Source organism: Podarcis vaucheri (assembly GCF_965113315.1).
Source record: "Podarcis vaucheri genome assembly, chromosome: Z".
Classification (NCBI taxonomy): domain Eukaryota; kingdom Metazoa; phylum Chordata; class Lepidosauria; order Squamata; family Lacertidae; genus Podarcis; species Podarcis vaucheri.
Genome location: NC_138758.1, coordinates 34,831,682 through 34,846,573, shown reverse-complemented (window position 1 = coordinate 34,846,573; position 14,892 = coordinate 34,831,682). Strand labels below are relative to the sequence as shown.

Sequence of the window (14,892 nt, the reverse complement as noted above, 5' to 3'; positions counted from 1 at the left end):
GCTTCCTGCAGCCAATCAGAAGCCGTATTTTGGTTTCTGAACGTTTTGGAAGTTGAACTGATTCCGTTTGACTTCCAAGCTATCACTTTACATTATTATACAGTCAAACCTCGGTTTTCAAATGTCTTGGCTATCGAACGTTTCGGAGGCCGAACGCCGAAAACCTGGAAGTGAATGCTTCCATTTTCAAACATTCCTCGGAAGTTGAATGGCTTCCAAGGTGTGTTTCTCCATTTTTTCAATTGATTTTGCTGCCAGTCCTTTGATCCTCAGTTTTCGAATGTTTCGGAAGTTGAATGGACTTCCGGAACGGATTACGTTCAAAAACTGAGGTTCCACTGTATTATTATATATTCATTTATACCCTGCCCTTTCCCCTGATAGGGGCTGAGGGAGGTCTACAGATGAAAACAAGGATTGCTAAAAACATAGAAAAAACAATAATTTAAAAAATAATTAAACGCTGATAAAAATTAAAACTATATACATCAGAGCTTTCCAAACTGTGTGTTGCAACGCATTAGTGTGTCGGCTGCAATGTGTAGGTGTATCGTGCGAATGCTCCCCACACTCCTCCCAGGGCTGGAAAGGGGTTAGTTAAACCTCTATTTTGCTAGGGAAACCGAATTACCGTTTCACGAAATGATGTATATCTAAAAAGTGTGTCTCCAACATGAAAAGTTTGGAAAACCTCTGATATACATAAATAAAATTTGTTTAAAACATAACCAGTTACTACCATAAAAACAGCATGGCACCAGCCCTTTAATCAAAAGCAGTCAGTTCCCCAAAGCCTGTTGGAACAAGGTTTTCACCTGCTGGCAGAAGGACAACAAGGAGGGAGCCAGTCTGGCTTCTCCAAGGAGGGAGTTCCAGAATCTGGGAGCAACCACCAAGATGGCCTTCTCCTGCAGCCCTACCAAGTGGGCTTGTGAAAGTGGTGGTACCAACAGAAGGGCCTTCACCAAAGATCTCAAAACTCTGGCAGGTTTGTATGAGGAAATGGTCTTTCAGATAGCTTGGACCCAAGACAGGTAGGGCTTTATAGGTCATAACCAGCACTTTGAGTTGTGCCTAGAAATGGACTGGCAGCCCCTTCACTTGAAACTCGCCACTTATTAACACCTATAAGTACTCTTTGTACTCTTTTCAAAGCCTGCTGAAAACATTTTTGTTTGGACAAGTCTCCCCAGATGTTTAGAAAGTTGATACGAGCATTAATGTTTTTAGTCTATTGTTATTTTGACTTTTCAAAAGTATTAAATTATTGTATTGTTGTCAATTCTTCTTTTTCGTTTATCTTTTTTTGTGAATAGCTCTGAGGGATTTTTTTTTTTTACAATCAACCAAGCTGTGTATAAATTTTATGAAATATGTAAATAATAATAATAATAATAATAATAATAATAATAATAATAATAAGTTATCTCCAAACAAACCATACCAATAAGCTTTCAAATTTTTTTGCTTCAGTGATGTGAATCCAGTTGTCTTTTTCGACCACCTTAATGTGCTTCACCTCCTCATTAAACCTGCAGGGGAGACATGGAGTTGGTAAACCGGAAAGATCACAGTCAAATTGGGGTGGTTTGGAATGCCACTGTGCCCCTACAGCAGGGGTCGGCAGCGTAGGGCCCATGGGCCACAAGCAGCCCATGGGGGTCATTTAACTGGACAATGGACCCCCACTGCCAGCTCAGTCAGCTCCCGTGCGCCACGCTGAACCGGCATGGAGCAGAGTGGGGACCGCCTTTCGCTACGCTGGCTGGCTTCCCATTGGCTGCAGGAAGCTCCTGCTGCCAATGGGAAGCTGGGTATGGCTCCTCTGCGCTAGAAGAAGCGCCATAAATAGCATTTGCGCATGCGTGCACTCCGACCCACAGCGGCGTCTGTGAGACAGTGAACTGGCCCAAGTCACAAAAAACTTCGACAACCCCTTCCCTACAGGAATGGTGGTGTCCTAAAAAAGGCCTACTGACCACAAGGGATGGGCAAATCTGACTCTCTTTTTTTTCAGTTTCCCAGAAATATTTAAGAAAGAAGGGATGTGTTGTTATGTGGGGTTAGTGTACGATGTAGTTTTGAAATTGGTGGTTGTGGAAGCTTCAGTCCACTACAGTCATACCTTGGTTTTCGAACATGCCTAGTTCTCAAATGTTTTGGCTCCTGAACGATCAAAACCCAGAAGTGACTGTTCTGGTTTTCAACCGTTGTTTTGGAAGCCGGACGTCCGACGGGGCTTCCGATTGGCTGCAAATGTTTCCTGCAGCCAATCAGAAGCTGCACTTTGGTTTTTTAACATTTTGGGAGTCAAATGGACTTCCGGAACAGATTCCGTTCGACTTCCAAGGTACGACTGTATTTTGATTCAGAATTTGCATCCTCAAATTGTATCCAAGGTCAGACAAAAACCTGCCCCTTGATCTTGGGAACTATCCTGCAAATTTTGGTTGCGTTATCAAGGTGTTCAAATGCAGAACGAGGAAACACAGCTTACAAAATGATATAGTTTATGGGGCAGTAAGATTGGGGTTGCCAGCAAAATAATACCCAGGGCTCATCCCCCGCAATAGGGCCCATACCCTAACCGTGCGCCCATATGCCAGGACAGAAGCATGAGGTCCTTCTCCTTGCACTACAGCTACAGGGGCCTTTTTTGTTGTGGCCCTGCCCAGACAGAAACCTCTCTCCTAACAAAGCTGGTGATACAACTGCAACTATTCCTGCACCCTCTGCAAGGAACTACACCCCCATCTCAGAACAAACCTAATTAGATCACTTACTTAATGCTGATTGCAAAGCGCTCGGCCTCTGCCGGCCTCTCCCGAATCAGGTACGTCCCAGTAACATGCAGCTTCAGGAGATTGTCTGTCTGCTGCCTTTCCATGTTTCCTGCAAACCTACAAAATAAAAAAACCATGAAATGCTCATTGTTAAGAGATACTTGTTTTTGAGAGCTGAATTTTCTAGTTTGGAACCCCTACTTTCATTTCTCCAAGTTTTAGCCCCTGTGGCCAAGCAGTAACTTGTATGGATTTATTAGTAATTTGTATTCATGCTACATTTGCATTATTTCAGCATTTGTTGTTGTTTAGGTGGTCTGCTGTTGTTGCTTTAGTTTTCTGTACAGTGGAACCTCGGGTTGTGGACGTAATCCGTGACGGAGGCACGTCTGCAACCTACAGCGTTCGCATCCTGCAGCGCCACATCTGCGCAGGCGCAGCCGTGATTTGGCGCTTCTGTGCATGCGCCAAAATCCGGAAGTAACCTGTTCCGGTACCTCTGGGTTTCCCGCGGTCCGCAACCTGAAAACACGTAACCTGAAGCGTCCGTAACATGAGGTCTGACTGTATGCTGCTCCGAGATACGTTTTAAGTGCTACAGAGCTCATCTGAAACAAGTTATCAATAAGGTAACTTGAATAAGTAAGTTTTAATCAGTCACAGCTGGCATGACAATTGTCAGGGGACAATGGAAGTTGGATTCCAAAAACACTTTGGCTACTCCAAGTACTCCATTTTGGCTATGCCAAAGAAAAGCCGTGAGAATTCACCTTTAGGTCTCCTGGTAAAAAGTAAAGGGTAAAGGGACCCCTGACCATTAGGTCCAGTCGTGACCGACGCTGGGGTTGCGGTGCTCATCTCGCTCCATAGGCCAAGGGAGCCAGCGTACAGCTTCCGGGTCATGTGGCCAGCATGACTAAGCTGCTTCTGGCAAACCAGAGCAGTGCACGGAAACGCCGTTTACCTTCCCGCCAGAGCGGTACCTATTTATCTACTTGCACTTCATGATTTCGAACTGCTAGGTTGGCAGGAGCAGGGACCGAGCGACGGGAGCTCACCCCGTTGCGGGGATTCGAACCGCTGACCTTTTGACCGGCAAATCCTAGGCTCTGTGGTTTAACCCACAGTGCCACCTGCATCCCAGGTCTCCTGATAATGCATGCCTAATTTGAACACTGGAACTCACCAAGGATAGGCAGAGTAATCCATCTCTCGTGATGGGGGCCGGCTGTTAGGAGGCTGCAGGAAGCAGAGCAGAAAAGAGTTACATAAGTAGTGGCATCCTAAGAAGGCAAACAGTGGTGGTTGTTTTTTAATGAATCACAGCATTTTATAGTTGGAAGGGGCCCCAAGAGTCATCTAGTCCAACCCCCTGGAATGCAGGAATCACAGTTAAAGAATAACTGAGAGATATCCGTCCAGCTTCTGCTTGTTGTTGTTTAGTCATTTAGTTGTGTCCGACTCTTTGTGACCCCATGGACCAGAGCACGCCAGCTACTGCTTAAAAACCTCAAATAAAGTTCTATCAAGACTTTTCTCCCATCTGCAGAAGTTAAGTGATTCTGCTAACATTCCTGTCTCCTTACTCTGGCATCCACTGGGCAAGGTTTGACTGACGAGCTGGGGAAATAACCAGACTTCTTCGACAATATTAGCCTTCCCTGCAAACGAAGACGAGAAAAAGAGTCACAGGGCAGAGTCAAAGGGGGTGTTTTTGGCCTCAGAGAGTCATAGCTTCAGTTAACATGGACCAGGAGAAGCAGGACCAGGAGAAGACCGCAGTGCAAGCAGGCTGCTGGGGCAAGGACTGGGGAACTACCCATCCAAGTTGCCCAAGAGGCCACTGTTCTGAAGCCTCCAACATAACACCCATGGGTGAACTGACACCCTTGAGGTCCCCCTTGAGTCATGTCAGAAATCAAGAATGCTTTCCAGCCAAGCAAAAATGCTCAAGGAAGGTGTGGCCTGGGAAGACTTATGGGGGCCATACAAAGAGGTCTGGAGGGCCAGATTAGAGCCTGAAATCCCCCACCCTGATCTAAAACTAAGTTGCAAATCAATTCCATTGGATGCAATGGCTGAACTTGCGCCCCATCTTCACCTAAGATCTCCTGGATGTTTCCAGAGGGCCTCCCAGCACTCACCTCCCACCACTGTGACTCTGGGTCCCCTCGGAGGAGCTCAATAACTTCTCCTGTTTGAAATGTCAAGACGGGCTTCCCTGGGGGAGCTGGGTTGCCATGGTAGTTCTGGACTGCCACCATTTTGGGACCTGCATGTAGACAGAAGGAAGGAGAAGCCATGCTGAAGTTGGATGCAATTAAGTCAGTGAATGAACTTCTATCAAAATGTCATCATCATCATCATCATCATCATCATCATCATCATCATCCACTCATCTGACTGGGTTGCTCCAGCCACACTGGGGGGGCTTCCAGCAAAATAAAACATCAAACATTAAAAATTTGCTATACAAGGCTGCCTTTAGATGTCTTCTAAAAGCCAAAGTTGTTTATCTGTCGACTTTGCCATTATATGGGGGATTCGAAGGCTGATATTGCTTTGGGGCAGCCTCATTTATTTAAAGCATTTCCCCTTTTCACTATTTGGTCAATGAATAAGTAAATAAAGATTCCCAGAGTAGCCTACAGGTCAACTAGAAATAAATAAATCAGTCTCTGCCCTTGGGCTTATATTCTTTTTTAAAAAAACAACCTAGCCTATCCTGTTTAATCCTGCCTTTTACTCAGAAACAATGAGGACTAGACTATCAATTTAAGGGGGGAATAGTGCAGCTGCTTTGCATACAGAAAGTCCCACGTTCAATCCCTAGCAGCATCTGCAGGTAAGGCTGGGAATATCTCCTGTCTGAAACCCTGGAGTGATGCTGCCAGTCAGTGTTGACAATACTGAATTAGATAGACCAACTCTTGGGGTATAATGCTAGTATTTAATTCTACCCTTATTCAGAACAATGAGGACATGAACCTCATTTATTTTTAGTGGAAAGTCCTTAGCTCAGTGGCAGAATACCTGCTTGGCATGCAGAATGTCCCTGGTTCAAGCCCACTGGCATCTCCAGACAAGGCTGGGAAAGAGTCCCTTGCCTGAAACCCTGGAGAACTGCTGCTGTCAGTGTAGGCAATACTGAGCTTGATGGGCAAGTGGTGTGACTCAGGATAATGCAGACCATTCATCCATGCTCTGAGACACACACCAGGGATGCAGCTGATCTGTTCTGCAGTCTACTGTCCCTCATCTCACTAAGCAGCTGGAGTATTTTGAGAAAAAAGAAAAAGCACCAGCAATAATAATAAAGAGAAAATAGCAACCTTACCCATATTCAATGAATCCTGGAGAAACAGACAGACAGAAAGAGAGAGAGAGATTTTAAAATTGTATACGATTCTTTCTGGGCCACAAAACATCCTGCTTGCTGTAACAACAGTTCACACTTCCTCTGTCTTCCCTCTGAGAGTGTGTGTATATATATATATATATTTGCTTTCGTAGATTTTCACGGGTATAGGAATGCAGGTTTTGGTGTCTTCGGGTGTCTTCCCGTGTAAGAGTCGGGGTGTCTGTGCGACGTTTCGACGAGGTCGAAACCAAGATATCCCTCAAGTAATTAATGACCCACCCAGTGATATTCAGAATATCACTCATGAAATCACCCAAGATATCCCTCAAGTAATTAAGGAACAAAAGAAGAAAAGGCACACTAATCTAGGAACTTCCTCTCTGCCCAGAACGTTGGAGGCTATACACCACACCCCTCAACAGTATTTATAGGAACTCAAACACCAGACTCTGCTCTGTTCCAGTAACAAGAAGCCGAAAGCACCAGCCTGAAGATGACGAGTGAGACCTCGTCGAAACGTCGCACAGACACCCCGACTCTTACACGGGAAGACACCCGAAGACACCAAAACCTGCATATATATATATATATATATATATATATATATATATATATATATATATATATATGCTTTCGTAGATTTTCACGGGTACAGGAATGCAGGTTTTGGTGTCTTCGGGTGTCTTCCCGTGTAAGAGTCGGGGTGTCTGTGCGACGTTTCGACGAGGTCTCACTCGTCATCTTCAGGCTGGTGCTTTCGGCTTCTTGTTACTGGAACAGAGCAGAATCTGGTGTTTGAGTTCCTATAAATACTGTTGAGGGGTGTGGTGTATAGCCTCCAACGTTCTGGGCAGAGAGGAAGTTCCTAGATTAGTGTGCCTTTTCTTCTTTTGTTCCTTAATTACTTGAGGGATATCTTGAGTGATTTCATGAGTGATATTCTGAATACCACTGGGTGGGTCATTAAGTGTAGATTAGTTGCTAAAGCTTTCGTGTCTTGACCTCTTGAGCTTGTGAAGAGTTTTTCTGAGAAGATGGCTGTGCTGCATTTAGTTGTGCTCTGGCTTGGCTTCGTGTATAGGGGCGAGCTGTGGTTTTGTGCCTTGTGCCAGCCAGATCTGTGTAGGGATTGCAGGGGGGTGCAGCATCCGGAGGTGCCACTATAGTTTGGCTACTGGATGGAGTCTGTAATATGTCTGTGGAGAGGGTCTGGGTTTGGGTCTGGTGTGGTTGATTGGTGACGGCGTTCTGTGTGCCTCTGGTTCTGGTGTCGGTTTTTGTGGGGAGGGCTAATTTCCAGATGTCTGGCAGGCGGGACGTGTCGTCACGCTTGTTCATGTCGCACAGACACCCCGACTCTTACACGGGAAGACACCCGAAGACACCAAAACCTGCATTCCTGTACCCGTGAAAATCTACGAAAGCAAATATATATATATATATATATATTCGCAAAACAGGTACAAACCTTGTCAACAAACAAAAAGTTAACTCTTGCTTAATACGGGGGTGGGGGGCCCTTTTTCATTCTGGGAGCTCTTCCTAGGGGCTACATGCTAGTGGTGAGTGGGGCTAAAATAAAAAGTGGGCACAGCAGGCAAAAAAAGGGGGGGCAAACAAAGTACAGGTGGATGAAATTCAGCTATGCAAAAGCCAGAGGTTTTCCCACATTTTGCCTTGCTTTCTCTGTCCTCCATCGGAGCAAAGAGAAAAGGCATCAAGTAGGCTGGCACTGGGTGTGCCTGTCAGCAGAGCCAATCTGCTGCTTCTGCTACCACACTTGGACAGAACTGCCCTCCCTGTCGTCATCTCAATTTTCCCAGTATGTGGCAGTGACTTTGCAGGAGTGAGCGACTGCTCCTGTCCCCATCTCCATTGCCCAGTGATGCCAGTGCACAAAGGAAATGAAATCATAGACAGTTGCAGCCAACAGATAGGAACATCCTTTCCTGGAGAGCAGGCAAAAAGAAGTGATGGATCTTACCTGGTCTGCAGGTGAACCTGAAGATTTGGGTGGGTTGGGGAGAAATGAAATGAAAATTCTGATTAGCTTGAGCAGGAAACTCCACATTTCAGTTTACACAGTGGGATGAAAGGATCCCCAAACCCCAAGAGAATATTTACTTGCTTATTTACTTACACCCCTCCCTTTTCCCAGACCAGGACTCAAGAAGACATACACAAAATAAAAGAACACAAACAGAATACGAAAAGCTAAAAGCATATAAAAGATAATTGTTAAAAAGGAATGAAACTCATTAATAGAATTAATACAATATAAATATCAAATATATTTAAATACAGACAATAAAAATAGCACAGCGCTATTTCAAAGCCCTTTCCTTAAATAACAACAACAACAATAATAATTTTTTAAAAGTCCTGAAAAGCCTGAGAGAATAAAACAATCTTCACCTGCTGGCAGGAGAACAACAAAAAGGGAGCCAGTCTAACTTCTCTAGAGAGGGAGTTCCAAAGTCTGGGAGCAGTCACCAAAAAGGCCCTTCATAACAAAAGGGGCAGTGTATTGCCTGGGGTGGCTGCTCTGAGGCTTTGTGGGCACCAAGAAAGGACATCAAGGGTGCCATTGCACTCACAAGTGCCATGTTAGGGACCAACAGATCATTGAGGCAAACCACAGTTGTGAAAAGCGGCTTCCGCATAGGAGAAACTTACTGATTTTGCAGGGGGGAATAACTTCCAAGCATTCCTTGTGAGCGCCAACTTTGCATTTCACACACTGATAACCCTGGTAGAAGGTCCCTCTGTGAAAAGAGGAATTGGGGAGGGTTAGGAATCACAGCTGAATAATCCCTGACAGATGACCCACTGTTAAGGTAAAGGTAAAGGGACCCCTGACCATTAGGTCCAGTTGTGGCCGACTCTGGGGTTGCGGCGCTCATCTCGCTTTACTGGCCGAGGGAGCCGGTGTACAGCTTCTGGGTCATGTGGCCAGAATGACTAAGCCGCTTCTGGTGAACCAGAGCAGCGCACGGAAACACCGTTTCCCTGCCTGCCGGAGCGATACCTATTTATCTACTTGCACTTTGACTTGCTTTCGAACTACTATGTTGGCAGGAGCAGGGACTGAGCAACGGGAGCTCACCCTGTCGTGGGGGTTCGAACCGCCGACCTTCTGATCGGCAAGGCAAGTAATTTGCGCCCCCTAACCCGTGGATTTGCACCCCTAACCCTGGATTTGCGCCCCCTAACCCTAACCCCCCAGATGTTGCGCCCAGTGCGGCCGGCCCCCCCTGCACCCCCCCACGCTATGCCACTGCGTCCACGGTTGAATGGCTCTTATCATCAGAAGGTCCTTCTTTAGGTTTAGATGGAATCCCCCTTCTTGTAATTTTCCCCACCATCAGCAGAGACACAGGACCAGATACTTCTCATGTACCCCACACCACACCAATTTACCTGCATTCGCTTTAGGTGTTTCCCCTTCTCCAAGCATAGAACAGAGAAAGATGCCAATCAGACTATTGGTATATCTTGTTCAGTACTGTCCACTCTGACTGGCAGAGGCTCTCCAGGATTTCAGGCAGGGCTATTTCTCAGCCTTACCTGGAGATGCCATTGGAGAATGAACCTGGGTTCTACTGGATGCAAAACTGACAATCTACCACCATGCATCCTTTCCCTCAAAATAAAATACGATTCCAGTCTTAAATGGAGTCAGGCCATATTAAGTCTATTTAGCTCAGTACTGCAGGGTTTTAGGCAGGGGACAATCCTAGCCCTACCTGGAGATGTTTTTGGGAAATGAACCTGGGAACGTCTGCATGCAAAGCAGCTGCTCTGCCACTCAGCTGTGGCCCGTCCCCAAGTCACTGCCATTGTTGAACCACTGGGAGTGTGCAAGCCCAGCCGCTCTGTTGCAAATCACCCAGAGATCTGCCAGCAGATGCCAAACCACCTCCCGCCCACCATTGGTCTGGATAGACACTTTCCAGCAGAAGAGTTTCACCTGAGAAACATCTTGCATGCTTTACAGTTTGTCGTCTTGTCAAAGGTGTACATCTGGAAGTTGTGGTTGTTTGCCATGGCTTTTTCCGGCTTGATGTTCGACCTGATTCAAAGGGAAAACGAAAACAGCTGATGTTTATTTTTAGTTCTCAGGACTATCCTGATCAGCTTCAATAACACTGCACGCTTTTCCAACTTATTCAGGAGGCTTCTGTGGGCACCCTGAGGATCACAAACAAAGTTCCCTGATAAACTCAGCATTTCAATTATTTTGCTTTAAATTCTAAATTAAAAAAATATTTATTTATTTTAGTTGCATTTATTTCTCTCCTTTTCTTCAAGAAGCTCAAGGAAGGGCACACAGTGGTGTACAAGGTTCTTTCCCTCCTCATTTAATCCCCACAAGAACAACTCTGTGAGGTAGGTTAGGCTGAGAGGCAGTGATTGGCCCAAGGTGAGCTTTATGGCCAACTAGGGATTTGAACCCTAGTCTCTCCCAGGTCCTAGTCTGACATTCTAACAACAATTCAAATGACAAATCCCATAGAAACATTGGACAGGGAGATCCTGGGACATCCGCTCTGGGGTTGCAGGACCGAAAGACTGGTGGCACCCGCTTTTAAAACCTTTCCCTTAAAACTATATAGAACAGGAAATAAAGCTATGTAATGTCAAAGTGCCTCAATGTTGCCTATTGTCGGGTCTTTTACTGGCTCTGGGGTTTTGCAGGTGTTTCCTTTGATATGTGCCAACATGGCGGCTGTCAACCCTCTTCTTCTTTTAAGTGCCCCAATACTCACATGGCCATTTCGAACTGCTCCATCCACTTCCTTTTCATGTCTTCTGTCTTGCAGAAGAACTGGAAGCCCTGCTTGCCTTGGAGGTGAGTGAGGTAGAAACCGTACGACCACTACCAAGGGAAACAAGAGAGAGCATTGGATGCTAAAGCAATCAAAATGGTTCCTCCCAATGAAGTCTGGTCCAATCAGGGCAAATGGGGAGCGCTGTCCCGCCAACCTCAGCCTACCCTCAGCCAGCCCCCATCTGTCCTCCTTCCTTCCTTACAAATTGTCCCTTATTGACGTGTTACAGCGATAAGATAAAAATTGAATCTGAATGTGTGGACGCAGCTTACCATTTTTCCATGCAACTGAGAAGCATGAGAAGGGAAAGCAGAGACACAGTTTTGTTAAAAAGAGGCTCCAGGGTCCAGCTCACCCGTGTTTTAAAGAGAGAGGTTGGCTTCCAGGAGCAGGGAAGACTCAATCTCCTGCCAACCAAGCACCCCAAAATATCAAGAGGCAAGGAACTAGGATGGGCACATAGCCACATCAGAAGTCCTCCATTGGTCACATTTTGAATTTGAGGTCAGGGAATTTTTACGTTCTTAGATCTGATCAAAAATATGGAGGAGCGTTCTGCCCCAAATGGTTACTAAACCCAGCCCACCTGCCAAAACTAACCATTTCAGGACCCTACTAGGCAAGGGAAGCTCTTTCTATGATGCCAACACCAGGGGATTCCAGTCATGGGGTCTTTTCGATGCTGCCCCCCCCTTTTATAGAATGCCCTCACTGGCAAAATGTGCTTGATTCTCTTGCTATTGGCTTTCAGAGGGATTTTAAAATATTCATTTTCACCCAGGTCTTTGGTAGTTGAAAAGACTGTTCCTGGCAACCCTAAAATAATCAGGGTAATATGACTGATTTTAGAGGTTTGTAAACATTTCATAAATGTTTTAATTTTATTTTTTAATTGTATTGTTTTAACATTTTGGTCTTGTCACCCTGGGCTCTTCTGGAAGGACAGAATAGGAATGTAAATGCTAATAATGTGAGTTTGGGGGTCAGTCTGGATGATGCCCTGAGTCCCTTCCAATTCCTGTACCCAGTGAGGATTAGAATCCAGTAGAGGAGTTTGCTGAACTAGTGAGAGAAGTTTCTTTGTAAGACAATGACCTTAGCTGGCTACTTAAGGGTCCTCATCGGCACCCCAAAGGAGGAGCTTGTTGGTTGCAAAAGCCCCAACTAAGTGATGGTGCCCCTCTGGCTAAGGCGTGGGTCTTTCCTTCACCATCCACTCCTTGTTGTTAGGTAAGCGAACAAGAGCCAGAGTGGGCTGTGAGAGCTGAGCTGAAAGCAGGCTGGAGGCTGGATACACAGAGACCTGCTTGCTCTGTGCTGGATCCAAAGCTGTGACTAATGGAAAAGCACTAACGTGAGCCCCTCCATCCTATGCTCAGGTTGTACATATGTGTAAATGAAACCATATATCCCAAGGGCAACCGCAGTCTCAGCTAACCCTCATTGCAAGGAAACATAACCTGGGTAAGTGCCTGGGACCTCTGGGGTCTCTCACCACTTAAGAGATTGGGATGGTGAGTAATCATCATCATCAATAATAACAACAACCTTCTTTATATCTTTATTGTTCATCGGGTCATCCGTCATCTTGTAGCAGAACAGCTCGATGATATCCTTCTGCTCATAGTTGTAGCCTTTTCGTTTGCAGACGATCACCACTTTGTCAAATAAAAACAAGTACCTGCCCCCACACCAAAGAAAAGATACAAAGCCAACGCTTGAAAAACACATTTTTCAACAGCATTAAAGTAATTTTGAGCGTCACTCTCTTCCCATCCCTTCCAAGATAGCCTGGGAATGTTACATCCACACCATCCATTTAAAGCATATTTATGCCACTTTTCACAGCTGTGAACTCAGGGAAGTGTAGTTTACACTTATTGCACTACAATTCCCAGCATCCTTAGCAAACCAGAGTTCCCGGCCTTATTTGGTGAGCAGAGGCCACCTGCTTGTTCTGCCCTTCTCTCGCTTGCTCACCTATCCTGCTTCGTATGGTTCACTATTGAGCGGACCTTCAGTTCACCGTCTATTTTGGGCCTCCCATATTCTTCCAGTTTCACTGGCTGTGGGGTAACACAGGAAAGTGTTGAGAGAGGGGGGAAACAAAAACATAATAATAATAATAATAATAATAATAATAATAATAATAATAATAACAACAACAACTTATACTTCACCCATCTGGCCGGGCCTCCCCAGCCACTCTGGGCAGCTCCCAACAGAATATTAAAAACACAATAAAGCATCAAACATTAAAAACTTCCCTAAACAGGGCTGCCTTCAGATGTCTTTTAAAAGTCAGATAGTTGATTATCTCCTTGACATCTGATGGGAGGGCGTTCGATAGGGCGGGCACCACGCCCGAGAAGGCCCTCTGCCTGGTTCCCTGTAACCTCACTTCTCGCAGTGAGGGAACCGCCAGAAGGCCCTTGGAGCTGGATCTTAGTGTCCGGGCTGAACAATGGGGGTGGAGACGCTCCTTCAGGTATACCGGGCTGAGGCCGTTTAGGGCTCTAAAGGTCAGCACCAACACTTTGAATTGTGCTCGGAAACAATAACTATCAAAATACCCAGGAGCAGCCTCAGATCTTGACTTCAAATCTTGCTTAAGAGGGAATCCTGGTTAAGGCTAGCAGGAGAAAGAAAACGGGGTCAGAGAAGCTCCTGATCTGCTGTTTATAAATCCCATGGCTCCCAACCTTCTGTGGTGTGTGATCTGTTATTAAAGCTGCTGCTCTTTGCTTTTTGCTGCTGTTGGTTCTGCTTGTTTTTGTTCTGTTTATAGGTTGTGTTTTCATGTTGGAAAGGGCTGCAGCTTTGTGGCAAGCCTACCTTTCAAGGAGAAGGTTTCCAGAGAGGCCTGGGAATGTCAATATAGACAATATTTTGCTAGGTGGGTTGAGGGTCTGACTAATAGAAGGCAGCTTCCTATGTTTCTGGGAAGGGTCACAGCTCCGTGGAAGAGCAACTACTTTACATGCAGAAGGTCCAAAGTCCAATCCCCAGGTGCACCTCCAGGTAGGGTTAGGAATGCCCCTTCCTGAAACCCTGGAGAGCCGTTGCTGCCAGTCAGTGTGCGCAACACTGAGCTAGAGGGACCAAGAGTCTGACTCAGCGTAAGGCAGCTGCTTCCTTCGTCCCTATTTAATCCATCTCTCTATTCAGAACTATGAGGACTCCCTCAATTTATTTTTTAGGGGAACAGCATTCAGAAGGTCGCCAGAATTTTATCTCACCAAGTTTTCTATGGAACTCTGAAATTCACTTATTTTCTTTAACGTCTCCTTGTCCCGCTTGACTTCGTTTATATACATGGCCAGGTCCTGAAAAAATGAAACACACACACACACACACCACACACACACACACACACACACACACACACACACACACACACACACACACACAGCTGGCTGTAACATTGTGATCTGGCAGAATCAGCTGAGAGCCGTCAACATAATAAGAAACAGTGGTGGACAGGCACACATACACTGGCTTCGGGACTGCCCCGTTCATATATTTTTCAAAGGATCAGTTCAGAGAAGGGCTATTCCAAGACACAGTGGATGCCACCCCCCAGAATCCCTTGCAATGCTGCAGGGGTGGCCACAAGTGGGGGCAAAGGCTGCATTGTTTTCTATTTTGTATGCAACACTGATTCCAATCAGTTGCAGTGCATCTTCCTATTCACCTCACTGCCTGCTGTAGCAAAATTATGTAACTTATACCATCTGCACGATTGATTGATTGATTGATTGATTGATTGATTGATTATTTAAAAACCATAGAACTGTTTTTTTTTAATTAAAAAAAGCATCGTCCGGTTTACAAAAAGATGAAACAAATTATCAAGAAGGAAAAAAATAATTTAAAACTTTCAAAAAGTTAATAGGGCAACAGACTAAAAACAGAT

General features: G+C 45.5%; 1 protein-coding gene across 3 annotated transcripts in view; it reads right to left on the bottom strand.

Annotated features, from left to right (window-relative positions):
* VAV2 (vav guanine nucleotide exchange factor 2) overlaps positions 1–14,892 on the bottom strand; it is a 155,586-nt gene that overhangs the window by 3,957 nt on the left and 136,737 nt on the right. For 2 of the 3 annotated variants that reach the window (XM_082207909.1, XM_082207910.1), the window contains exons 12-24: positions 14,216–14,302; positions 12,957–13,042; positions 12,525–12,657; positions 10,914–11,023; positions 10,115–10,216; positions 8,821–8,909; positions 8,129–8,145; positions 6,121–6,136; positions 4,928–5,055; positions 4,370–4,444; positions 3,970–4,022; positions 2,784–2,900; positions 1,445–1,532 (exon numbers count right to left, since the gene is read on the bottom strand). In XM_082207909.1, coding sequence (XP_082064035.1) covers positions 1,445–1,532; positions 2,784–2,900; positions 3,970–4,022; positions 4,370–4,444; positions 4,928–5,055; positions 6,121–6,136; positions 8,129–8,145; positions 8,821–8,909; positions 10,115–10,216; positions 10,914–11,023; positions 12,525–12,657; positions 12,957–13,042; positions 14,216–14,302 — 1,101 coding nt within the window. The remainder of the gene's footprint in view (positions 1–1,444; positions 1,533–2,783; positions 2,901–3,969; positions 4,023–4,369; positions 4,445–4,927; positions 5,056–6,120; positions 6,137–8,128; positions 8,146–8,820; positions 8,910–10,114; positions 10,217–10,913; positions 11,024–12,524; positions 12,658–12,956; positions 13,043–14,215; positions 14,303–14,892) is intronic. The other variant, XM_082207911.1, reaches the window with a different exon arrangement.